The 19,533-nt window shown below is 38.5% G+C and overlaps 1 protein-coding gene across 3 annotated transcripts in view; it reads left to right on the top strand.

Annotated features, from left to right (window-relative positions):
• The window catches only part of LPAR3 (lysophosphatidic acid receptor 3), a 35,304-nt gene extending 16,354 nt beyond the window's left edge, over nt 1-18,950 (top strand). Inside the window, exons 2-4 of one of the 3 annotated variants that reach the window (XM_081326078.1) lie at nt 1,731-2,487; nt 5,434-5,484; nt 15,497-18,950. In XM_081326078.1, the coding sequence (XP_081182204.1) occupies nt 1,752-2,487; nt 5,434-5,484; nt 15,497-15,828 (1,119 nt within the window). In that variant the 5' untranslated portion in view covers nt 1,731-1,751 and the 3' untranslated portion in view covers nt 15,829-18,950. Of the gene's footprint in view, nt 1-1,730; nt 2,488-5,433; nt 5,485-10,247; nt 10,881-15,496 lie in introns of those variants that run through there. The other 2 variants (XM_081326080.1, XM_081326079.1) reach the window with 2 other exon arrangements.
• Nucleotides 18,951-19,533: the final 583 nt, after the last annotated feature.

Genomic DNA, 19,533 nt, shown 5'->3' with positions numbered 1-19,533 from the left:
AAAAAACCACAAAATTGTTAAAGATGCAAAAGAAAGAGAAGGACTGGGTTTACCAAATTTGAAATTGTATTTTCTTACTTGTTCTATCTGGATGGATGTTGCTGAGAAACGAGGTATTTTTAGAGCTAAAAGATCATGACCTGAGGTTTGATAGCATGGATATTTATGGTATGATGATGTTAAAATTAACATGGATTTCAAAAATCATTTTATTAGATGTTCCCTATTGAAAATATGGAATAAATATAAACCCAGGCTGTGCCTGAAAACACCTTTATGGATGTTGGCTCAAGAAGCATATAATAGAAGAGAAACAGCAGACAAAGACAAATACAGGTAGTCCTTGACTTACAACAGTTCATTTAGTGACCATTCAAAGTTACAACAGCACTAAAAAAAACCTGACTTATGACCACACTTACAACTTTTGCAGCATCCCCATGGTCATATGATTTACATTCGGATCCTTGGCAACTGGTCCATATTTATGACAATTGCACTGTCCCGGGGTCATGTGATCAGCTTTTGACGAACTTCTGACAAGCAAAGTCAGTGGGGAGGCCAGATTCACTTAACAACCAGGTTGCTAACTTAACAATTGAAGTGATTCATTTAACAAGAAAGTAGCAAGAAAAGTCGTAAAATGGGGCAAAACTCACTTGACAAATTTTTCACTTTGCAACATAAATGTTGGGCTCAAATGAGGTCGTAGGTCGAGGAGTATCTGTAGTTGATGTATTGGAAAAGCATCAAGAGGAATTTAACATTAAATCAAGAGCATGAGGCAGAGTCATGGTAGACTTTTGGACAATTGCTAGGACAGACGCAAATGCCTTTGAAAGCATCGCTTTGTTCTACATCTGATTCAGTAAAACACTTAAAAGAAGAGCCCAGAATGGCTTGGATTGTAGAAACACCAAGCCATAAACCATGAGCACAGAATGCTTGCAGTTACGCATTGCCTGTAAATGAAGCCAAGCTTTTGTACTATAACTTGGCAAAATATGTGACCCAATCGTCTTTGTCTTCTTCATCTTAGAACCACAACTAATCTATTTTGTGATCTATGATCAAGGGATTTCAATCTCTGTGGGACAGAAGAGAAATCCTTCTCTTTCCTTTGCATCTTTAACGGTTTACATTTAATTTGTGGTTTTTATTCTGTCTAAATTTAGATATATCTTTCTGCCATTCTTTAAATGGTTATCATGGTTTGTCAAAATAAGTACTGTGTTTAAAAGTTTCAGTAAACACCAGGGGTGCTTAAATTCATTGATGGTACATGCTGCTGAAGATATTGAATAAGGAATATTTATTTATGTATATTATTGTGCATTCCCAAAGTATATCATAGCTATTGTATTAAAGTTATGGCTTATATATTAAGTCTGGATTTGAAGTTTGGCACATTATCATGTTTAACATTTCATTAGAAAGAATGTAATATTTCAGGTCAATGGAGTTCGCAATCCTATCTTTGTTTATTTAAAATGTTTTATTCCTGCATGAAAAATGCAGAAAGTGGAAGAAAATATCTCAGTTCTGTATCTAGCTAATGTTGCAATGTACACAGAGCTATATTTTGGGCAACATACAGTCGTTAAAAATGTTGATTTAATGGTATTAATGTGAATATCATTTTGGAGTGAAAGTGTAATAGTTACAGCAATTGTAAAAACATAATGAAGCAAAACTTTAACTACATTTTTTTTATCTTTCCCCCCCTCTAGAATGCAATTCCCAAGTCCAGGATGAATGAATGCCACTATGATAAACGCATGGACTTCTTTTACAATAGGAGTAATGCTGATACAGCAGACGAGTGGTCAGGGACAACTCTTGTAATTGTTTTATGCTTTGGGACCTTTTTTTGTTTATTTATCTTCCTTTCAAATTCATTGGTCATAGCTGCTGTGGTAAAAAACAAGAAGTTTCACTACCCCTTTTATTATTTGCTAGCCAACCTTGCTGCTGCAGATTTTTTTGCAGGCATCGCTTATGTGTTTTTGATGTTCAACACTGGCCCAGTGTCAAGAACATTAAGTGTCAATAGGTGGTTTTTGCGCCAGGGACTTTTGGACACCAGTTTGACAGCTTCTCTGGCCAACTTACTGGTAATTGCCGTTGAGCGGCACATATCTATTGTGAAGATGCGGGTTCACAGTAATCTCACAAAGAAGAGGGTCACATTTTTAATTTTGTTGATCTGGGCCATAGCAATTTTCATGGGCGCGGTGCCCACCTTAGGCTGGAACTGCCTGTGTGACATTTCTACCTGCTCTTCTCTCGCTCCTATTTATAGCAGGAGTTATTTGATATTTTGGACAGTCTCCAATCTGGGAGTTTTCTTCATCATGGTTGTTGTATACATAAGAATCTACATGTATGTCCAGAGAAAAACAAACGTTTTGTCTCCGCATACTAGTGGATCCATCAGCCGCAGGAAGACGCCAATGAAACTTATGAAGACCGTTATGGCAGTGTTAGGTAAGAGATGGGAGATGGTGAGCTGTGCTACTATTATCTAGTTTTAAAAAGTGTTTTTCTCGGCACCTGTAAATGTGTGTGTATGTATGTATGCATGTATGTATGTATGTGTATGTATGTATGTGTATGTATGTATGTGTATACACACACACACACATACACACACACACATACACACACACACACACACATATTTGTTGTTCCACCCTTCAAGTAATTAGGACTCAGCCTGTGTTCTTGTGATGTATTATACAATCTTGGTCCCATTCTTCAGAAAAATATACTCCGTTTATTTACATATTTAATTTAATTTAATTTATTATCATTTCTATACCGCCCTTCTCCCGAAGGACTCAGGGCGGTGTACAGGGCAAGAATAAAACACAGAAATTTACAAAAATTAAAAGATAATTAAATGCATGCCCGATTAAAATACAATTGATACATAGTAAAAACCCCAATAAAAATGATAAAAAACCCCACCAATCCCCCCTCAGGCCAGGCCGGCTTGCTCGAACAAGTATGTTTTCAGATCGCGGCGAAAGGAGCGCAGATCGGGCGCCGTCCGGAGCTCAACCGGTAACTGGTTCCATAGCTCCGGGGCGCCCACAGAGAAGGATCTCCCCCTGGGGGCCACCAGACGGCATTCTCTGACCGGTGGCACCCTGAGGAGGCCCTCTCTGTGGGAACGCACAGGGCGCAGGGAGCTTGATGCCGGCAGCATCAAGCTCCCAGCATATGGTTGTCGTGTAACATTGTGGGGGAGCTATGCAGCTGCTGACTCACTGCTAAGGCTTAAATTCCTCCTCTTTAGAGTTTTAATGCATGGACTGTTTTATTAGTGAAAAACATTCCATTTGCAGTTAAGAAAACTGATTCACTTCAGAGTCACTTAAATTCCCAGGCTGGTGTCTTAGTGCAAAAAGAGAAGTCTCCCCTCAAATGACTAGTTTAGATGGTAGTTTCAGCTTTCACTGTTTGTGAGGCTCTTGATATTTATGATAATAGCTTAATTTGGTCCAGTTTCTATCCATGCGAGTACTGGGGGAGTTGTTTAAGGATCATCAAAAAAAATCATGCAATACATTTGGCATGTGGGAGTAGCAGCAAAACAAGTCAATACTGTACATAGGATATCTTGTTAAGGTGCTGTATCGGAACTATTTGGTTAAAAGATAGAATCCATCAAAGGGCGACAAATATCAAAAGGCAATGTGTGAGTCTGTTAATAAGTAATAGAAGCACTGAAGTGAAAAATGGGGAGAAGTTTGGTTTGAGTTTGATAGTTATCACATATGCTCAATTGCCTCTCTAATTTAGAGGAGAATTGGTGTATTCTGTACTTCAGGCATAAATAAGACATATCTAATTAATTAGTTAACAGATTTTTAAAAACACCTTGGTTAGTTGCTTGAATGTCTGATATGGATTCTTAAAAATTGGGGTAACTTGGTGTTCTGCAAAACTAGTTTCAGATACTGGCATAATCTGAGAGGTCAAATTATAGAGGATTTAGGGAATTTGTCCCCTTTAAAATCGCTTGTCTTCTGACATAATTCTTTTTGCTTCTTTTTGACAATCTGGATTCCATCAGATGTAATGGATGACAGTTCTCATCATTCTCAATTATGAGGATGCTGGCTGTAATTTAGCATATTTGAAGGTTATCAGATTAGGACAGTCTAATTAAAAGTGTTAACTTTACTTAGCTCATGTCATATTTCCTAATTTGTTAGCAACTTAGTTAGGATTCCTTTCTTATGTAAGATACTTTTACAAAGATAATTTCTTCCCACAAATTCATTGTCACCTGATAGAAAAGTTGTTATGTTAGAAAGAAACATCTTGGACTCAAGCTGTTGAGCAGGTGTTCAGAAAGGAAGATGAAGTAGCCTTCAGAAGCCTGGGGGTGGCTGCTTGTAGCCTTTATCTCCTTTTGAATAGCTTCTTTCATATTTATGAATATGCCATGTTAATCTTCTTAGAGTTGCCTTCTTGACAGAAGATAACAACAACAACAAAAAAGCATTTCTCTGTCTTGCTGGGGACATCCATATTGTAACACTATGAGATAGACGTAACACGCAGAAGGCCAGTTTAACATTCTTATCTGTGCTAGACTCAAGGACATAGTCTGGTAAGTCATTTCAGTCTGGCAGACGGCTTGCTTCTCATCTAACGAGAATTTAGAGGGATGGGGGGAAAAAACCCCTATCTATATAACCTAAATAAAAAGTGGAATACTTAATAATAAACGTCAGTAATAGCCCAATTCAGGAGAAGGGTTCTGCACCTAGAGTGCGGTCTTCTATTACTTATCCAACTCTTTTGGCACCTCTGTCTGATTTTATTTAGCAGATGGAAAACTGTAGTCCATTTCTTAAATTGGAACATATCATTTGGCAAGAGCTTGAAATCGGTGCTAAGCCAAGTAAATCAATGCTATCACTGTTATACAGATATTTTGTATGCTTATAAATTGTTCGGTATTAATGTAATCTCTTGCCCTAAGCAATAAATTATGCTTAATTACAGTTATAATGCTCTTGTGATGTGAAACTTCTTGCAGAGTTTTTCTTTCTTCTTTAGGTGGTTATACATTTCTTCTTATTTTCATTTCCTATCAGAGCATCTGAGATCGATGTTATGGGGTGGCACAACCAAGACAGTCTCTCTAGAAGTGGTGCTAGATCAAACATAAAGCTTTCATAAAGTGAAGATTAAATTAAACCATAGTTCACAAACGTTGGCAGAATTTCCCAGTAGTAATTGGTTGAAATCCAAAATATCAGCAATACATTTCCTTTACTATGAGTAAAGCCAAAACAAATACCCATATTGCTGTATTTATAAAAGGAAAACTGTTAAATAACACACACACACACACACACACTCCTGCAATTTAGTGCTCTCCAGAAATTTGACTGCAAATCTTTTCTCTCACAGCCAGCGCATTGTTGGTAGAGTATGGCTTCCAAACACAGTTTTTCAGCACAGGTAATATTTACTGGGGCATTTAATTCCTGCTTAATATAGCTTTTTGCTGAAATGAATATTCGTGGTCGCTAGCAAAATTTTAAAAAGGGAACTTATGCAAAAATTTAAAACATAACATCAATTAACAATAATACTTAAAAGCATGGCATAGGAGATCCATCTTTACAGATTTTTGAGGTATCAAGAGTGGGGGTCAAATGCAGTTCCACACTAATTCTTTCCATAGCTTGGGAGCGATACAGGAAAACGCTAACTTCTATGTGGCAGATAAACAAACCTCTGACAGTGAGAGTTTTTTTAAAAAAGGGCCTTTTCTGTAGATAACACCAGGACAAGTTTGTAACAATGGAGGTGGTCCTCCTAGAGCCATGACCCAAGCCATTAAGGGCTTTAATGTTAAATTTTGTCTACTAAGCAACTGACATCCAGAACAGATTTTTCAGTACAAGCATAGCATGATCCCTATACCTTGCAGCAATTAATAGATTTGGGCTGTGCTTTTTTTGTAAAAGAAAAAGGTGCCAGAACTCACACATGTCATACAACCCGTCTTGCCTACCCTACAAGGTTCCATCCAAAAAAGGTGCCGGAACTCCGTTCTGAGCGTTCTATGAGAAAAAAAGCCCTGGATTTGGGTATATTACTAATTGCAACTTCCAGAAACTTTTCAAGAGAAATCCTTTATAGAATGTATTGGATTGTAGTAATCAAGCCAGGGTCTAACCATTTGCATAGTTGCAAGTTCCACATTTTGGATAGAGAGGACCATTGGTTTGAACACCCCTCCCTCAACAGAGGGGGAGGAATAAGACACCCCCTATCTCCAGTTTACAATGCAGCCCTTGCAGCTGTTCCAAGAAGATTCCACAACCAATTGCAACCTGATTCAGGTGACTCTGATGGCACAGATAAACCTCCAAGTGGCCTCAACAGTTTTCACAGAGAGTGCTAACAACCAGATGACTGCAAAAAAAAATACAATTCTTCCACCACTATCCACCTATCCTTCTATCCCCACACTTCCCAGTTTCAGTTGTCAGGAGCTATCCTTCCATCAACACACACACACACACACACACACACACACACACACACACACAAAAACACACACACACATCAGAACTGATGAAGAGTCTTAATGAGAAGTGAAACGTTTTCTTCCTCAAAAGAGAAAAACAGTCCAATTGCCTTTTGAAGAAAAAAGCACTTTTGAGACAACCATTGCATAGATTTAATTTAGTAATTTAGCCCACATTGTTGGTATATGTCTATGGAGATTCTCAATCATTCAGGCCATGTTTGTCCCAAAGGTGCCTTTCAAAAGGCAACTGGACTTTTAAACTTTTTTTCTTGAAAGCGTTTTGCTTCTCATTCAAGAAGCTTCAGAACTGAAGACGTTTCTTGGATGAGAAGTGAACTGTTTCCAAGAAAAAACTAAGAAAGTCCAGTTGCCTTTTGAAAAGAACCTTTGGGATTGTTGATACATGTTTTTTACAGAAGGCACTTTGATTTTTTTTTTACTTTGCCAGGATATGTATTTTTATATTGTAGTTCTAACCTGTATTAGTGTTCTGTACCAGCCTGCTTGCAGAAAAGGCAACCCCTTTACAGACGGCAAGAGGCTGGAATACGTCTGCCAAATTTATTACAAAAACAAACAAGACACGAACCAAGATACCAAGAGCTTTGAAACACTATCTGAGCGGTTGCTTTCAGCAAACCAGCCCTCCCCACACAAGTCCTTTATAAAGAGTTCAGGGCGTGGCTTCTCTCTCCCTCCTTCCGGGAAGCCCCATTGCCTTCCTCTGTTTACTCCTACTTGACTGCCTCCTGCGTCGGGCGTCCTTGAACAGGGCCAGCTGTGGGTCATCTTCATCCACACTGTCAGGCTCACACAGCTGGGTCTCCATGGTGACCAAGTGGGAGGGGCCTGCCTGAGGGCTATCATCAGCAAGGTCTTCAACACCCCCCTCCTCCTCTGAGTCGTCCGACCCAACTGCCGAACCCACAGGCTGACCCTGAATCACAACAATTAGCCACCCACAGTCATGTTAGCGAGATGGGTACCCAAAGAGATCAATTAAAATAATTAAAAAGTTAACTTGCTAAATCTAAGCAACTTAGAAAGAATCTCAGCTGCTTCACTGCAACAGGTACTACAAGTAGTCCTCGATTTACAACAGTTCATTTAGTGACCGAAGCTACAACGGCACTGAAAAAAGGGACTTATGACCATTTTTCACACAACCATTGCGGCCTCCCCATGGTCACGTGATCAAAATTCAGACGCTTGGCAACTGACGGTTGCAGTGTCCCAGGTTCCTATGATTACCTTTTGCCACTGTCTGAGAAGCAAAGTCAATGGGGAAACCAGAGTCACTTAACAACCGTGTCACTCACTTAACAACTGTAGTAATCCACTTAACCAGTATGGCGAGAAAGATAGCAAAATGGGGCAAAGCTCACTTAACAAATATCTCACTTAGCAACGGAAATTTTGGGCTCTATTGTGGTCATAGGTTGAGGACTCCCTGTACTTTAAAATCCTGTGATTCAAAGCCAGGGAGTACTCTCTAGATCAGGGGTAGGCAACCTTGGCTCTTTTATGACTCGTGGACTTCAACTCCCAGAATTCCTGAGTCAGCATGGCTGGCTCAGGAATTCTGGGAGTTGAAGTCCACGAGTCATAAAAGAGCCAAGGTTGCCTACCCCTGCTCTAGACAGAGAACGTCCTCTTTCAGGGGAAGAACATCCCTATCCATATAAGACAGAATCACTGCCCCAAGTCCAGGTCCCTGTTTATTAGTCTTCTACTACGACTACCTACTCCAGCCCAGTGTTAAACTTAATCAGTGTTCGAGAGTACCAGCTACTTCTTTGAAGTTGGAGGGCGAGGAGTGATATATCTTGATGCCATCTAAGGCTTCAGATGTGGCCTTACATGTGGCTTTAAGCTTCTCTTTTTAGTACGTAAGTGAAATTAAAAACTTGACAGCTAGATGAGGAACTGGCTCTGTCACATACACATGTGTCTGGGCATTGTATTTTTTTGGAAGGGCTCTGCCACACATGTTTGCAAATATAAAACTGCACTTTATCTTCCAATTCTAAAATGCTAAATCCATTTAAAACCTACCAAATGCAGTGCTTAGTTGTTTTCTTCCATAGGAGAATGCTGTCAATCCTTTGTACAGAAGAGAACAAAGAAATATATTTGGTGGACACCATTTTGATGTCAAGATTCAATCTGCCATTAATTACTTCAATTTCTGGAATTCTGATCAGCCTTTATGGTGACTCATAACCTCCTAATGCTTCCCCCCCCATGGAATTCAGGCCTGCAAAACCGCATCTCTAGGGCAGGTCTTAAGATTGTGGATTGATTTCCAAAGCGTAGCAGATATTTAGCAACCTAAAAGATTAAAAGCCTTCAGCAGGAAGGCCTTGAAATCTGAATAGGATTACACCCTGTCTCTTTGTCATAGCTTTTTTATTCTTCAAACCTTACTTATTTTTTATTCTTGCAGAAATTCAGGCAACTTTTTCTCTCAGGAATATTCATACAGAAAGCTCAGTTGATGAGTTCCTGCAATCAGGAATATTTCAAGGAAAAAATTTTACAACCCTAGTTAGGAGTTATAACACTAATTCTGAAATTTTTATTTCAAATAAGATCGGTTGGCATTAATGATTCAGCTTTTAATATACACAGTGCTTTTTTTGTAAGGCGTCATACAACCCGCCTTGCCTACCCTACAAGGTTCCATCCAAAAAAGGTGCCGGAACTCCATTCTGAGCGTTCTATGAGAAAAAAAGCCCTGAATATACATGATCAGAACTGCAAATGAAATGAGCATCTGACACGCAACTCTTGCTCTAATTAAGTACAGTTAACAAGAATTAAAGATGCCTCAAAAGACTTAATGCAAATATGTGCAATTAATGCACATATTTGCAATGTTTCAAGTATGTTTCATTGCCTTTGGGCGGGGAAAAAAGGGGTTTTCCAGTATGAACTACTTGTAAAACAAAGCATCTAGCCATTCTAAACTGATGGAAACATTTTCAGAAATCAGATAAAGGTTCTGTTTGCAGTAAGCTATAACTGATTAATTTGCTCAGCAGAACAGAAATATTTTCTTTAAGGTTGCACGTCATTGCAATTGCTTTTCAGAAGTTTCTAATTCTTTCTCCTATTATGTTTAGAGATAACAATCTACCTAAATTTTAGAATGACTGTTTCCACTCCCTGTATCTGCGTATTTTAGTGGTTGAAAAATTACTATGCTGCTTTCATTTATCCTAAGTTGTCCAATGTCTTGTTTTATTCCCCAAAACTAGTTCTCCATTTCTTAGATATTGATTTGTGGCAATGGGCCAATGGCTAGTGTTGTAATTTCTGAATTTGAGCTCTTTGCTGGAGCCTGACAGTAAGTGTCGGGGAGGCCCTGCTGAAAATTCTTTTGCCATCAGAGTGTTTGGACAACTCTTTTTAGCAAGAGGGTAGAAGATTGAACAGCCATTATATCCTACTAGCTAGCATGGCTGCCATCATCACTGGAAACACAAGGCATAGATTCCTTAGAATAATAAAAAAAAACCTTGTAGACTAACAGGATTGTATGCTGACTGCTTTAGCTACAGTAAGATTGAGTTTGCTGTAAAGCAGTGTTGGAAGTAACAATAGTGTATGGGGGCTTATATTTCTGCATCTCTTCTCCAAGCTCTTGATGCTTAAAATTGGACTCTTTTCTTTCTTTCAGATCTCTTGCTATTAATTCTCACTTCATCTTGCATAATAGGCTCTTCCTGATACATTTGACCTTCGCATTCACAGGCCAAAAACTGTTATCTGTAGCTAGGGAGGAAACCTGTATAAAAATTTACTCCCTCTTCTTACTTAAGATCTTTTTTTTTTAATGAAGACAAAGAGTTTTTATTTTGGCCAGTTTATTCACTTCTTCATATTCCTTTGGAATAGAAGACTAGAAACCAGAAGTGTATACTGTACATTTGTCATCCAGATTTATACACTCAGTTGTTGTTTAGTAACTGCGTCAGATACTATAGTTCATTTAATAGTCTCTGCTTTCCTCCGAAATGAATCTTTAAGTAGTTAACCATAACTAGAAAGAAGTGGCTAAAAGGATGATTAAGCAATCTGTATAAAAACATGGGAATTATGGTCAAAATATGTACAAATTATATGTTATATGTAATATGTATTGTATAATATATAATATATACCAAGAGCTAGGAAAAAAGTGAAGCCGGTCATTACTGTCCTGAATTCCTGATGCATCAAGGAAAAAATGTACAAACCTTTGAATGATACTACATAAACTTCTGTTGAATATTATACTTTTTCATGTCTCAGATCAGTGTGTTTCCTGACTTTGGACAATTTCAATTTCAAGTCATTGTGCTTATGTGTGACGATGGGATTACACTTCAAAGCATATAGAAGCTGCTGGGTTGGAGACAGTGCTCTAGAAACTTCTTGGTTTGCAGATTACTTTTACAAAAGTATCTTGGCTAAAAATTCAAAACAACTTTTTTGAAAAGAAAGAATATGGCATTCCAGGCAAGCCAGCACAAGACTTTTGGTTTGCTAATTTAAAGTGTGCTTGGCCGTTGTTGTGACATGCCTATATTTGAGAAGAAATGCTCTTATTTCCCTTAAGTCTCTCCTCATATAAACATATATTGCTTACATTGACAGTACACAAACATTTTGAGTGGATGTTTAAAAATGTACTTTCCAGAACGTGGAATGAAGGAAGTAATAATTGGAGCTAGAGGATTTATCAATGCAGTTTTAAGGAAAGACTTTAAGAGAAAATAGATTTAGGTTATAAACTCTTTCAATAGACTGGTGAATGCGGCTAATATTGTAGCAATGTTACAGAATATCTTCCAAGTCTCAAAATCATCCGAATTCTGAGAAGGTAACAAAAATATATATTCTGATTTGAAGAAAACAAGACTTGCAGTCCAAATGTACTTGCATTTTTAGTATCATATATGAAAGCAATGGGTACCACTTAGAGCAGCGGTCTTCAAACTTGGCCCTTTTATGACTTGTGGACTTCAACTCCCAGAATTCCTCAGTCAGGCACTGGCTGAGGAATTCTGGGAGTTGGAAGTCCACAAATCATAGAAGGGCCAAGTTTGAAGACCCCTGACTTAGAGCAATCTTATGCCTTGATGGGTTACAAATGTTTGAAAGTTTGGTGTAATTATTAAGGTGCTAGTCCAGAAACAGGAGACTCTTGAGTTCTAGTCTCCTCTTAGGCATGATTGCCAGCTGGGTTAGTTTGGCTCAGTCCCTCTCTCGCTCATAGGGTTGTTGTTGGGAAAATGGAAGGAGGAAAGAACATTATGTAAGTTGGTCACCCTGAGTTACTTAGGTAACTAATAGAGGCAGGATTTTTTAAAAAAATCATAAAAAAGCTTCATTACACTTTATTTACTTGTCCCATTTAAATGTTGTTCCAAATATGCTAATATTCATGTATTTGCAAAACATAAAAGGACTAGCCATCTGCATGCTGTTATAACTGCAATTTCAGGGGAAAAAAATAAAATTGAATGTGATTATGTTTAAAAATTGAATTTTCCCCAATTTGGTATTGTCTAGATATGGTGGAATTACAACTCCTATGATGATGGTAAATTATGTAAGCTGTAGTCCAATACATCAGAGAGCAGCAGATTGGGGAATGTTGCTTAAGATCATCTGTCTTGACACTGCTTTCTATAATTATTACTTATAAGAACTTTTTTCAACATCTGAAAATGTTCCATATTAAACCCTCTGTCTTGAATGTGCTTTGAATGTTAAATTATTTGGGGCTGTAAATTAGATTAGGAAGTTGGGACTCTAGAAAGAGTACAGAGAAGAGCAAAAAAGATGATTAGGGGACTGGAGGCTAAAACATATAAGGAACGGTTGCTGGAATTGGGTATGTCTAGTTTAAAGAACAGAAGGATGAGGGGTGACATGATAGCAGCATTCCTATATCTCAGGGGCTGCCACAAAGAGAAGGGAGTTTATTTTTCAAAGCACCTGAGGGCAGGAGAAGAAGCAACGGATGGAAACTAACCAAAAAGAGAAGCAACCTAGAACTAAGGACAAATTTCCTGACAGTTAGAACAATTAATCAGTGGAACAACCTGCCTTCAGAAGCTGTGAATGATCCAACACTGGAAGTTTTTAAGAAGAGACTGAACAGCCATTTGTCTGAAATGGTATAGGGTTTCCTGCCTAAGCAGGGGGTTGGACTAGATGACCTCTGAGGTCCCTTTCAACAACAACAACAACATCATCATCATCATCATCATCATCATCATTACATTCCAAACCACTTTCTATTGTTCCTAAAAAAAATGCAAGAACATAATTGTGGAGTCACCAGGAATCAAGCTTGATTTCCAGACTTTAGCATTCTGTTAGCTACAATTCATGCTCATGTGGTGCAGAATGGAAGCATCTAAGATACACATGCAACCTTGACCATATAATCTTTACTCACATGTTGCAGTTAGAAAAATGAAGGTTTTCCTTAAAGTTGCACAGCAACAAGTCGGGCAGAAACGTAGGAACTGAACTCAGCTCACCTTCCCTATGTCCTAAGAGTTACTGAGCTGGATATCAGTTGGATGGTATACTGGTAAATTGAACTCTAGGCACATAGTTGAAACAATTATTTCCACATTTCCCTGGTCAAAAGATATCCAGATCACTTGAAGAATACTTCCTTGTTGCCACAAGAACACTTTACTAAAATATTTGTAAACTTTAGAAAAGAGGGGAAAGACTACTTCAAATATAAACTGTGACTTTAAAAAAAAAGCAGATTTTCCTCTGTATGATTTCTACGGCCTGCCTTTTGTGCAGAGCTGTAATTTTTCTATTTTTATAAGCTGGGCTGCAATTGTGGCTTCAGCTAAGCACACATTTGGTTTATGAGTAGCCTTTTTCTCTCTTTCCCTCTCTTGTTTGCAGTGAAATCCTAGAGTACAGACTTGCAGTGTTGGCACTAGATACGAAGACATAATACATTTGAACTGCTTTATAATTATTTAATGTATTAGAAGGATTTTTAAATATTGTAGTTTTAATTTTTAATTTAATAGACTTTCTGATAACTGGGAATTTAATAATGGGATGTAAATAAAATAAAATGTACTGCCTAAGCTTTTCTAACTTGCTCACCTACACTTTAGTAATCGTTCTATTGTGAAGCCCCTTCAACCCATCGTTTAGTGGGTGGTGCAACTATTACAGGTAAATAAGATTTGCTACATTTATTTTTACCTTCTCACCAAACTCTAATTGCAGACTTGTGCTATATTACTTGAACGAATTCAATGATGAATTTGGGTTGCCTAGAGCCTGGAAATCAAGTTTTATTCCTGGTGACTCCACAATTATGTTCTTGCATTTTTTGTACATATGTTTAAGCTGTTCTTTTTTTCCCTGTATTGTACCTTCTAAGCAATACAGTGTTTCAGGAATACCAGCAATCACTCAGACTTAATATCTTTAGAAGGCGATAAAAACTGAACATAAGATGGGGACCTTCTTTTTATACTGAGAGGCTAGACCAGTGGTGGCGAACGGTGGCACTCAGAGCCTTCTCTGTGGGCACGTGTAGCACTGCTGCCAGCAGCTTGTGCAGGTCTATTGGGCTGCCGCCCGGAGCAGCAGCCCCACCCAACACAAAGGAGAAGAAGCAGCCGGCTAGCAAGCCCGAGTAGAGGTGGTAGGGCATGCCCACATCCAGCAAGCCAAAGGCCACCCCAAGCAGGAAAGGCCAGATCCCCATCGTTGCCAAGGCCCCCCAGTCCCGGCTAGGATTGTGTACCTCTCCCCCATCTATGTGGGGCCTCCTGCCCACCACCCCACCCACCTGGATCTCCCCCAACCCTGCCCAGCCCCCACAGGCGTCCCCACCCCATGCCCTGGGGTAGCCATGCTCACCCAATCTGCCATGACAACCGCAGCCACACCCACCCAGTGGGCCATGCCCCCATGCTCCCCCTGAGGGCACCACAATGCTTATGCGGCCCTGGCACTTTGCAATAAATAAGTGGGTTTTGGGTTGTGGTTTGGGCACTCGGTTTCTAAAAGGTTCGCCCTCACTGGGCTAGACTAACTTATTCTCAAAGAGAAAGTGATGGAGTGGGAGTAGAGAGAAAGATTATTCATTTCTGTCCATTACTGCTGCTTCCAGAATGTTACTAACCATCAACAGTCTCCTACCAATTCCTAAGGAAAATTACCTCAAGGAAAAAGTACTGATGAATTTATACTCTCAAATTTTACTCCAGGATTGGATTAGAAAAGATCCTGTGGAATCGTATGACCAACTCGTAATCTATCAGGGCTCCTCTTTTTCATAACAGATGAAATGTGTAAACACTGGATTTAAAAAACTGTTATGTAAGTTGAGGAGACATAATCTTTCTAGATGTTGCCATCTGAAAATTCCTCCACTTCTATACCAGCCTGGAATTTTTTTTTAAAAAAAGAATGATGTTATAACAAAAATTTACAATACAGGCTATCACAGCAAAGAGAGAAAGTTTAAGTCTGTAATTCACATGATGCTCTCAGTGCTTTGTGAAACAGTCAGCCACTTGATTCATATCAGTTCATAAAATATCTTGTAGCATTCCATGCTATCTTGAAGTTTCAAAGTGTTTTAGGCAATAATAATAGAGAATTTTGGAGGAAGAATAAGTTGAGCCTCCTTCTGCAGATTACCTAATGTAAGACTTCCAATGAGCATTGGTGGCTATAGTATACTTTCCTTTGAAGCAAGTATTAAAAAAATAATTTGGAGGGTAAAATAATGGAATCTTGCCCATCACAATCTGTAGATGAATTTTGCAAGTGTGGTACTGTTTTATGCCTGTACATTTTAGGATGAGTAGCATTTTTTTAGAAAATGCAAATTTGTTCTTCAACAATCCTTTTAAATCTTTCCTCTGTTTTCCCTCGTAGGTGCTTTTATTGTGTGCTGGACTCCTGGACTTGTTGTACTACTCCTTGATGGTTTGAATTGCACTCATTGTGAGGTTCAGAATGTGAAAAGGTGGTTCCTTCTCCTAGCTCTGCTGAACTCGCTCATGAATCCAATAATTTACTCTTACAAAGACGACGAGATGTCAAATACTATGAGGCGCATGATTTGTTGCTCATTTGAGGAGAAAAGCCAGGAGCGCCGGTCTTCGAGGATCCCCTCTGCGGTGCTCGGCAGGAGCATAGATTCCTCGAGCCAGTACTTGGAAAATGGCATTAGTCAAGTGACGATCAGTGGCAAAGAAAATACATGAATTCCTCTCCTCCAAATGGGGACCGCAGCAGGGGTAGGCCACAGTCCAAATGATCTCTGAGCCACCTGAGATCACTCAACCCTGAAACCACAGAAGAATATGTTCTCTGTACCAAAACCCAGATCCCAGGGTTACCTGACATCTTTGTAAATAATTACTGGATGGGAAAAAAATGTACTTGAAGGGATGTGAAAGAATAGAAGGAGTGGTTTCAATTCTGCAGTGTTCCTTTTAAGACTGGAAATGGTACAAGCAGCATTATGGAGTCTCCTTCCTCAGAGGTCTAGGCAGTGGTAAGATGTCACTGTGCCAGGGCTGCACCTTAACAGCCAATTGTGGCAAGGTGGCAGGGTCAGCTTCTCAGGGGAGGGGGGGAGGTCCTCATCCTCTAGTGTGGCTTTATTTTTACATCTTTTGAGGGCTGCCATCCCCAGTTACGTTTTTTTGTGCCTGGCACAAAAGTACCTCAGTTGCCAAACTTTGGACTCTCGGTGCTCAGCACTTCCTTCTGACAAACATTTGTTTAGAATTGGGCATTAAGCAAATACTCCAAAGCAATGAGTGCTTTTCTGCCACCCCAACAAAGCAGCTGGTTAGGTCTGTGGTGCCAAGTAGGGCATTTTAGTGGCCCAGCAAGCAGGAGAAGACATTCTTCACTCTCAGGTGGCAAGATATGGATTGCACCACCATTGCAGAATTGGGGTTGTTCCCTTTTAATAAAAAAACCACACAAGTAACCAGGATATTACGGAATAATGAAAGCAAACTTCTCCACAATGTTCCAGTTCTTTACATGAAGGGCTTTTTCTTTTGCGACTTTCATTTTTGTAATAGAGAGTATTCGATCACTTTTGCTACCTCTCTTCTGTCTGAAGTGGTACAGCCCAGATACCAATTTCTTTCTTTGGGAAGGAGTTAGGCCAGGATTAGTTTGGTTATTCGGAGTGGCTTTTAAATTGTTTGCTTTAGGTAGCAGCCTACAGCTGCTCTGAACTCTGGGACTTGCTTCTGAGTAAACATAGTCGGCTGTTTAGTTTTATAAGTGGAACATTGTACGTGTTCTGCAATTAAGCATTTTAATAAAGATTTTTCAGTCTGTAAATGTGAGCTGTAGAATCAACATTTGACCTTTATCTGCTATTTAACTTCACCCCATCCACCCCCAATCCGTGTAAAGTAGTAGTTTCTACACATGGCATTTTCTGTTCCAGAGGGACAATATTTAGTAGCATTCCCAAAAAAAATTACAGCATGCTAAAATCTTCCTAATAACAAGTTATTCCATGCACATGTAACTCCCAATACTATATTAATAGGTCTAGAATGGCTGGGCTTCCAAAATAGTAGCATCTGTTTTAATTGAAGGAGTGGACTGATTGTGGTATGTCATTAAAAATATAAAGGATGTTGCCTTACAGTGATTTATGTACATAAATCCCAGGGTATTGCTAACAGAAGAACATTAGATATTTTGTTAGTAAACAATTTCTTGAATGCATGTCATTTATCAGTATAGTCAAGTTAGTATGTTATAACCAGAAGAAAAAGAGAAAAAGGCAACAATATTTATCAGCTGTATTTGATAGTAGTAATCGTTTCAGGTTAGTCTAAGATCCTGGAAAGATTTCTGCAAAAGCATGAATTTGTACATACATTTATTATGATATTTTCATTTTTAAAAATCTTAATATGTACAGATTGCTTTTACTATGTTACTTTTTAAATGGTTTAATGCCTGTGGAAAATATGAAAAAAGGGATTATTCAGTGTTTTAAATAAATGCTTTGTATCTGAGTTTGAGCACCTCAAGTTACTGCGGTTTTTTTTAGAAGAAATACTAAAGGTCTAATCACACATGATGTTAATCTCATTACTGCAGTCATGTTTATTTAATTATATGTGATGAATGGGTAATGGTGGATAGTTTCTATTGAGGGGAGATTTATCCTTTTTTCATGCTGCAATTATCTTTAAAAAAATCCTGCCTGCAACTAACAAATAAAAAACAATCACTAAGATTATGTATGGTTAAGTTCCAAAAGGTTGACTGAATTGTTCCCATAAAAAAGGGATAAGGAATAGCTGCTTTCCAAGGTGAGAGGAAAATACTATTTGGTATTTATACAGTATGTATTCATTTATTCTGAAACATGAATGTTTTGGCCTCAGTTTGGAAATAACCATGTATTGAAAGAAAGAGGTGCATTTTCTCTTCCTGTGTGTTCCTGGCATGAAAAGCAATCAAAGGAGCCCAGATTAATTTAACTTGATAGACTAACTCAGATACAAGCCTCATTCTTTTTTTAAAAAAATATTTTTTTTCTTCTAAAAGAATTTCGTTGTAAGAATAAAAGGAAACATTGTATTCTGGATTTTCTGCAGTTGCACCCCGCAGAGGCATATGAGAGAATTTGTTGTTAGATCTCCTAGAAGGGCTAAGAATGGATAATGATGAAACAACTTGCACTGTTGTTGTTTGTTACACCTACATACTTTTATGTTTTCACTTTTAACACAATTAAAAAATATAGGCCACCCTAGAAACAAAAATATACATGTTATACAGGTTTGCGAGCACAATTGGGACCAGCATCTTAGTCATTAAGTGAAGTGGTCACTCATTGAAACTGACTGTACTTAAGAATTTATGTCAACTTTCCTTTGCTTTTACAGATCAGCAGAGTCATAAATGTAGGAACTTGTTGCAAAATTACTTTTTATTAACATTGTAACTGAGAACAGTCACTAAACGAGTCAGTTGCTAAATGAAGACTGCCTGTATGTAGTTTTTCTGTTTCCTACTGTATCCTTTATTAGACGCATTCCATGAAAACAAACTCTCATCTCTATGCCTTCCATCTCCTTGGTTCTAGTTGTTATATAGCATTGAAAAAAATTAATTGTTTCCATATATTTTTACTGTCTGTAAGTCTTATCGGTGAGAGGGGCAGCATATATATAAATTGTATAAATAACAATAAATAACACTATTAATCTCTTTTCCAATATAGCACACTTTTTCCTTCCCCCTTAAAAAAAACAAACTCCAGTTCTCCATTTTTGTCTGCTTTGTAGAAGGGGAAGTCATCAAATTTGAAGATGACAGTAAGCTGGCAAGAATAGCCAACACCCTAGAAGACAAGCTCTGGATCCAAAAGGTTCTCGACAGACTTGAACAATGGGCCCTATCCAACAAAATGAAATTTAATGTGGGGAAAAACAAGGTTTTACACTTAGGCAGGAAAAACCAAAGGTACAGTAACTATGAGAGGGACCTTAGAGTCCTAATGGACGGTCACTTAAATATGAGCCAGCAGTTTGTGGCAAGAGCCAAAAAAGCTAATACAATCCTTGGTTGTATGCATGAAGTATTAGTGCCGCTTTGTAAAGCTTTAGTAAGGCCACGCCTGGAATACTGCTTCCAGTTTTGGTTACCACATTACAGAAAGAGACGTTAAGACTGGAAAAAGTGTAAAGAAGAGCAACTAAGATGATTAAAGGCCTGGAGACAAAAACATGAAGAAAGATTGCAGGATTTGGGTTTGGCTAGTCTAAAAAAAAAGAAGGATGAGTGGGGAGATGATACCAGAATTCCAGTATTTGAGAGGCTGCTACAAAGAGGAGGTGGGGGGGGGGTGTCAACTTATTTTCCAAAGCCCTAGAGGGCAGGACAAGAAACAATGGATGGAAACTAGAAAAGCAACC

The sequence above is a fragment of the Vipera berus genome (genome assembly GCF_964194415.1).
Source record: "Vipera berus genome assembly, chromosome: 3".
Classification (NCBI taxonomy): Eukaryota; Metazoa; Chordata; class Lepidosauria; order Squamata; family Viperidae; genus Vipera; species Vipera berus.
The sequence above is the reverse complement of the archived record's forward strand: the minus strand, read 5'-3'. Positions and strand labels throughout refer to the sequence as shown.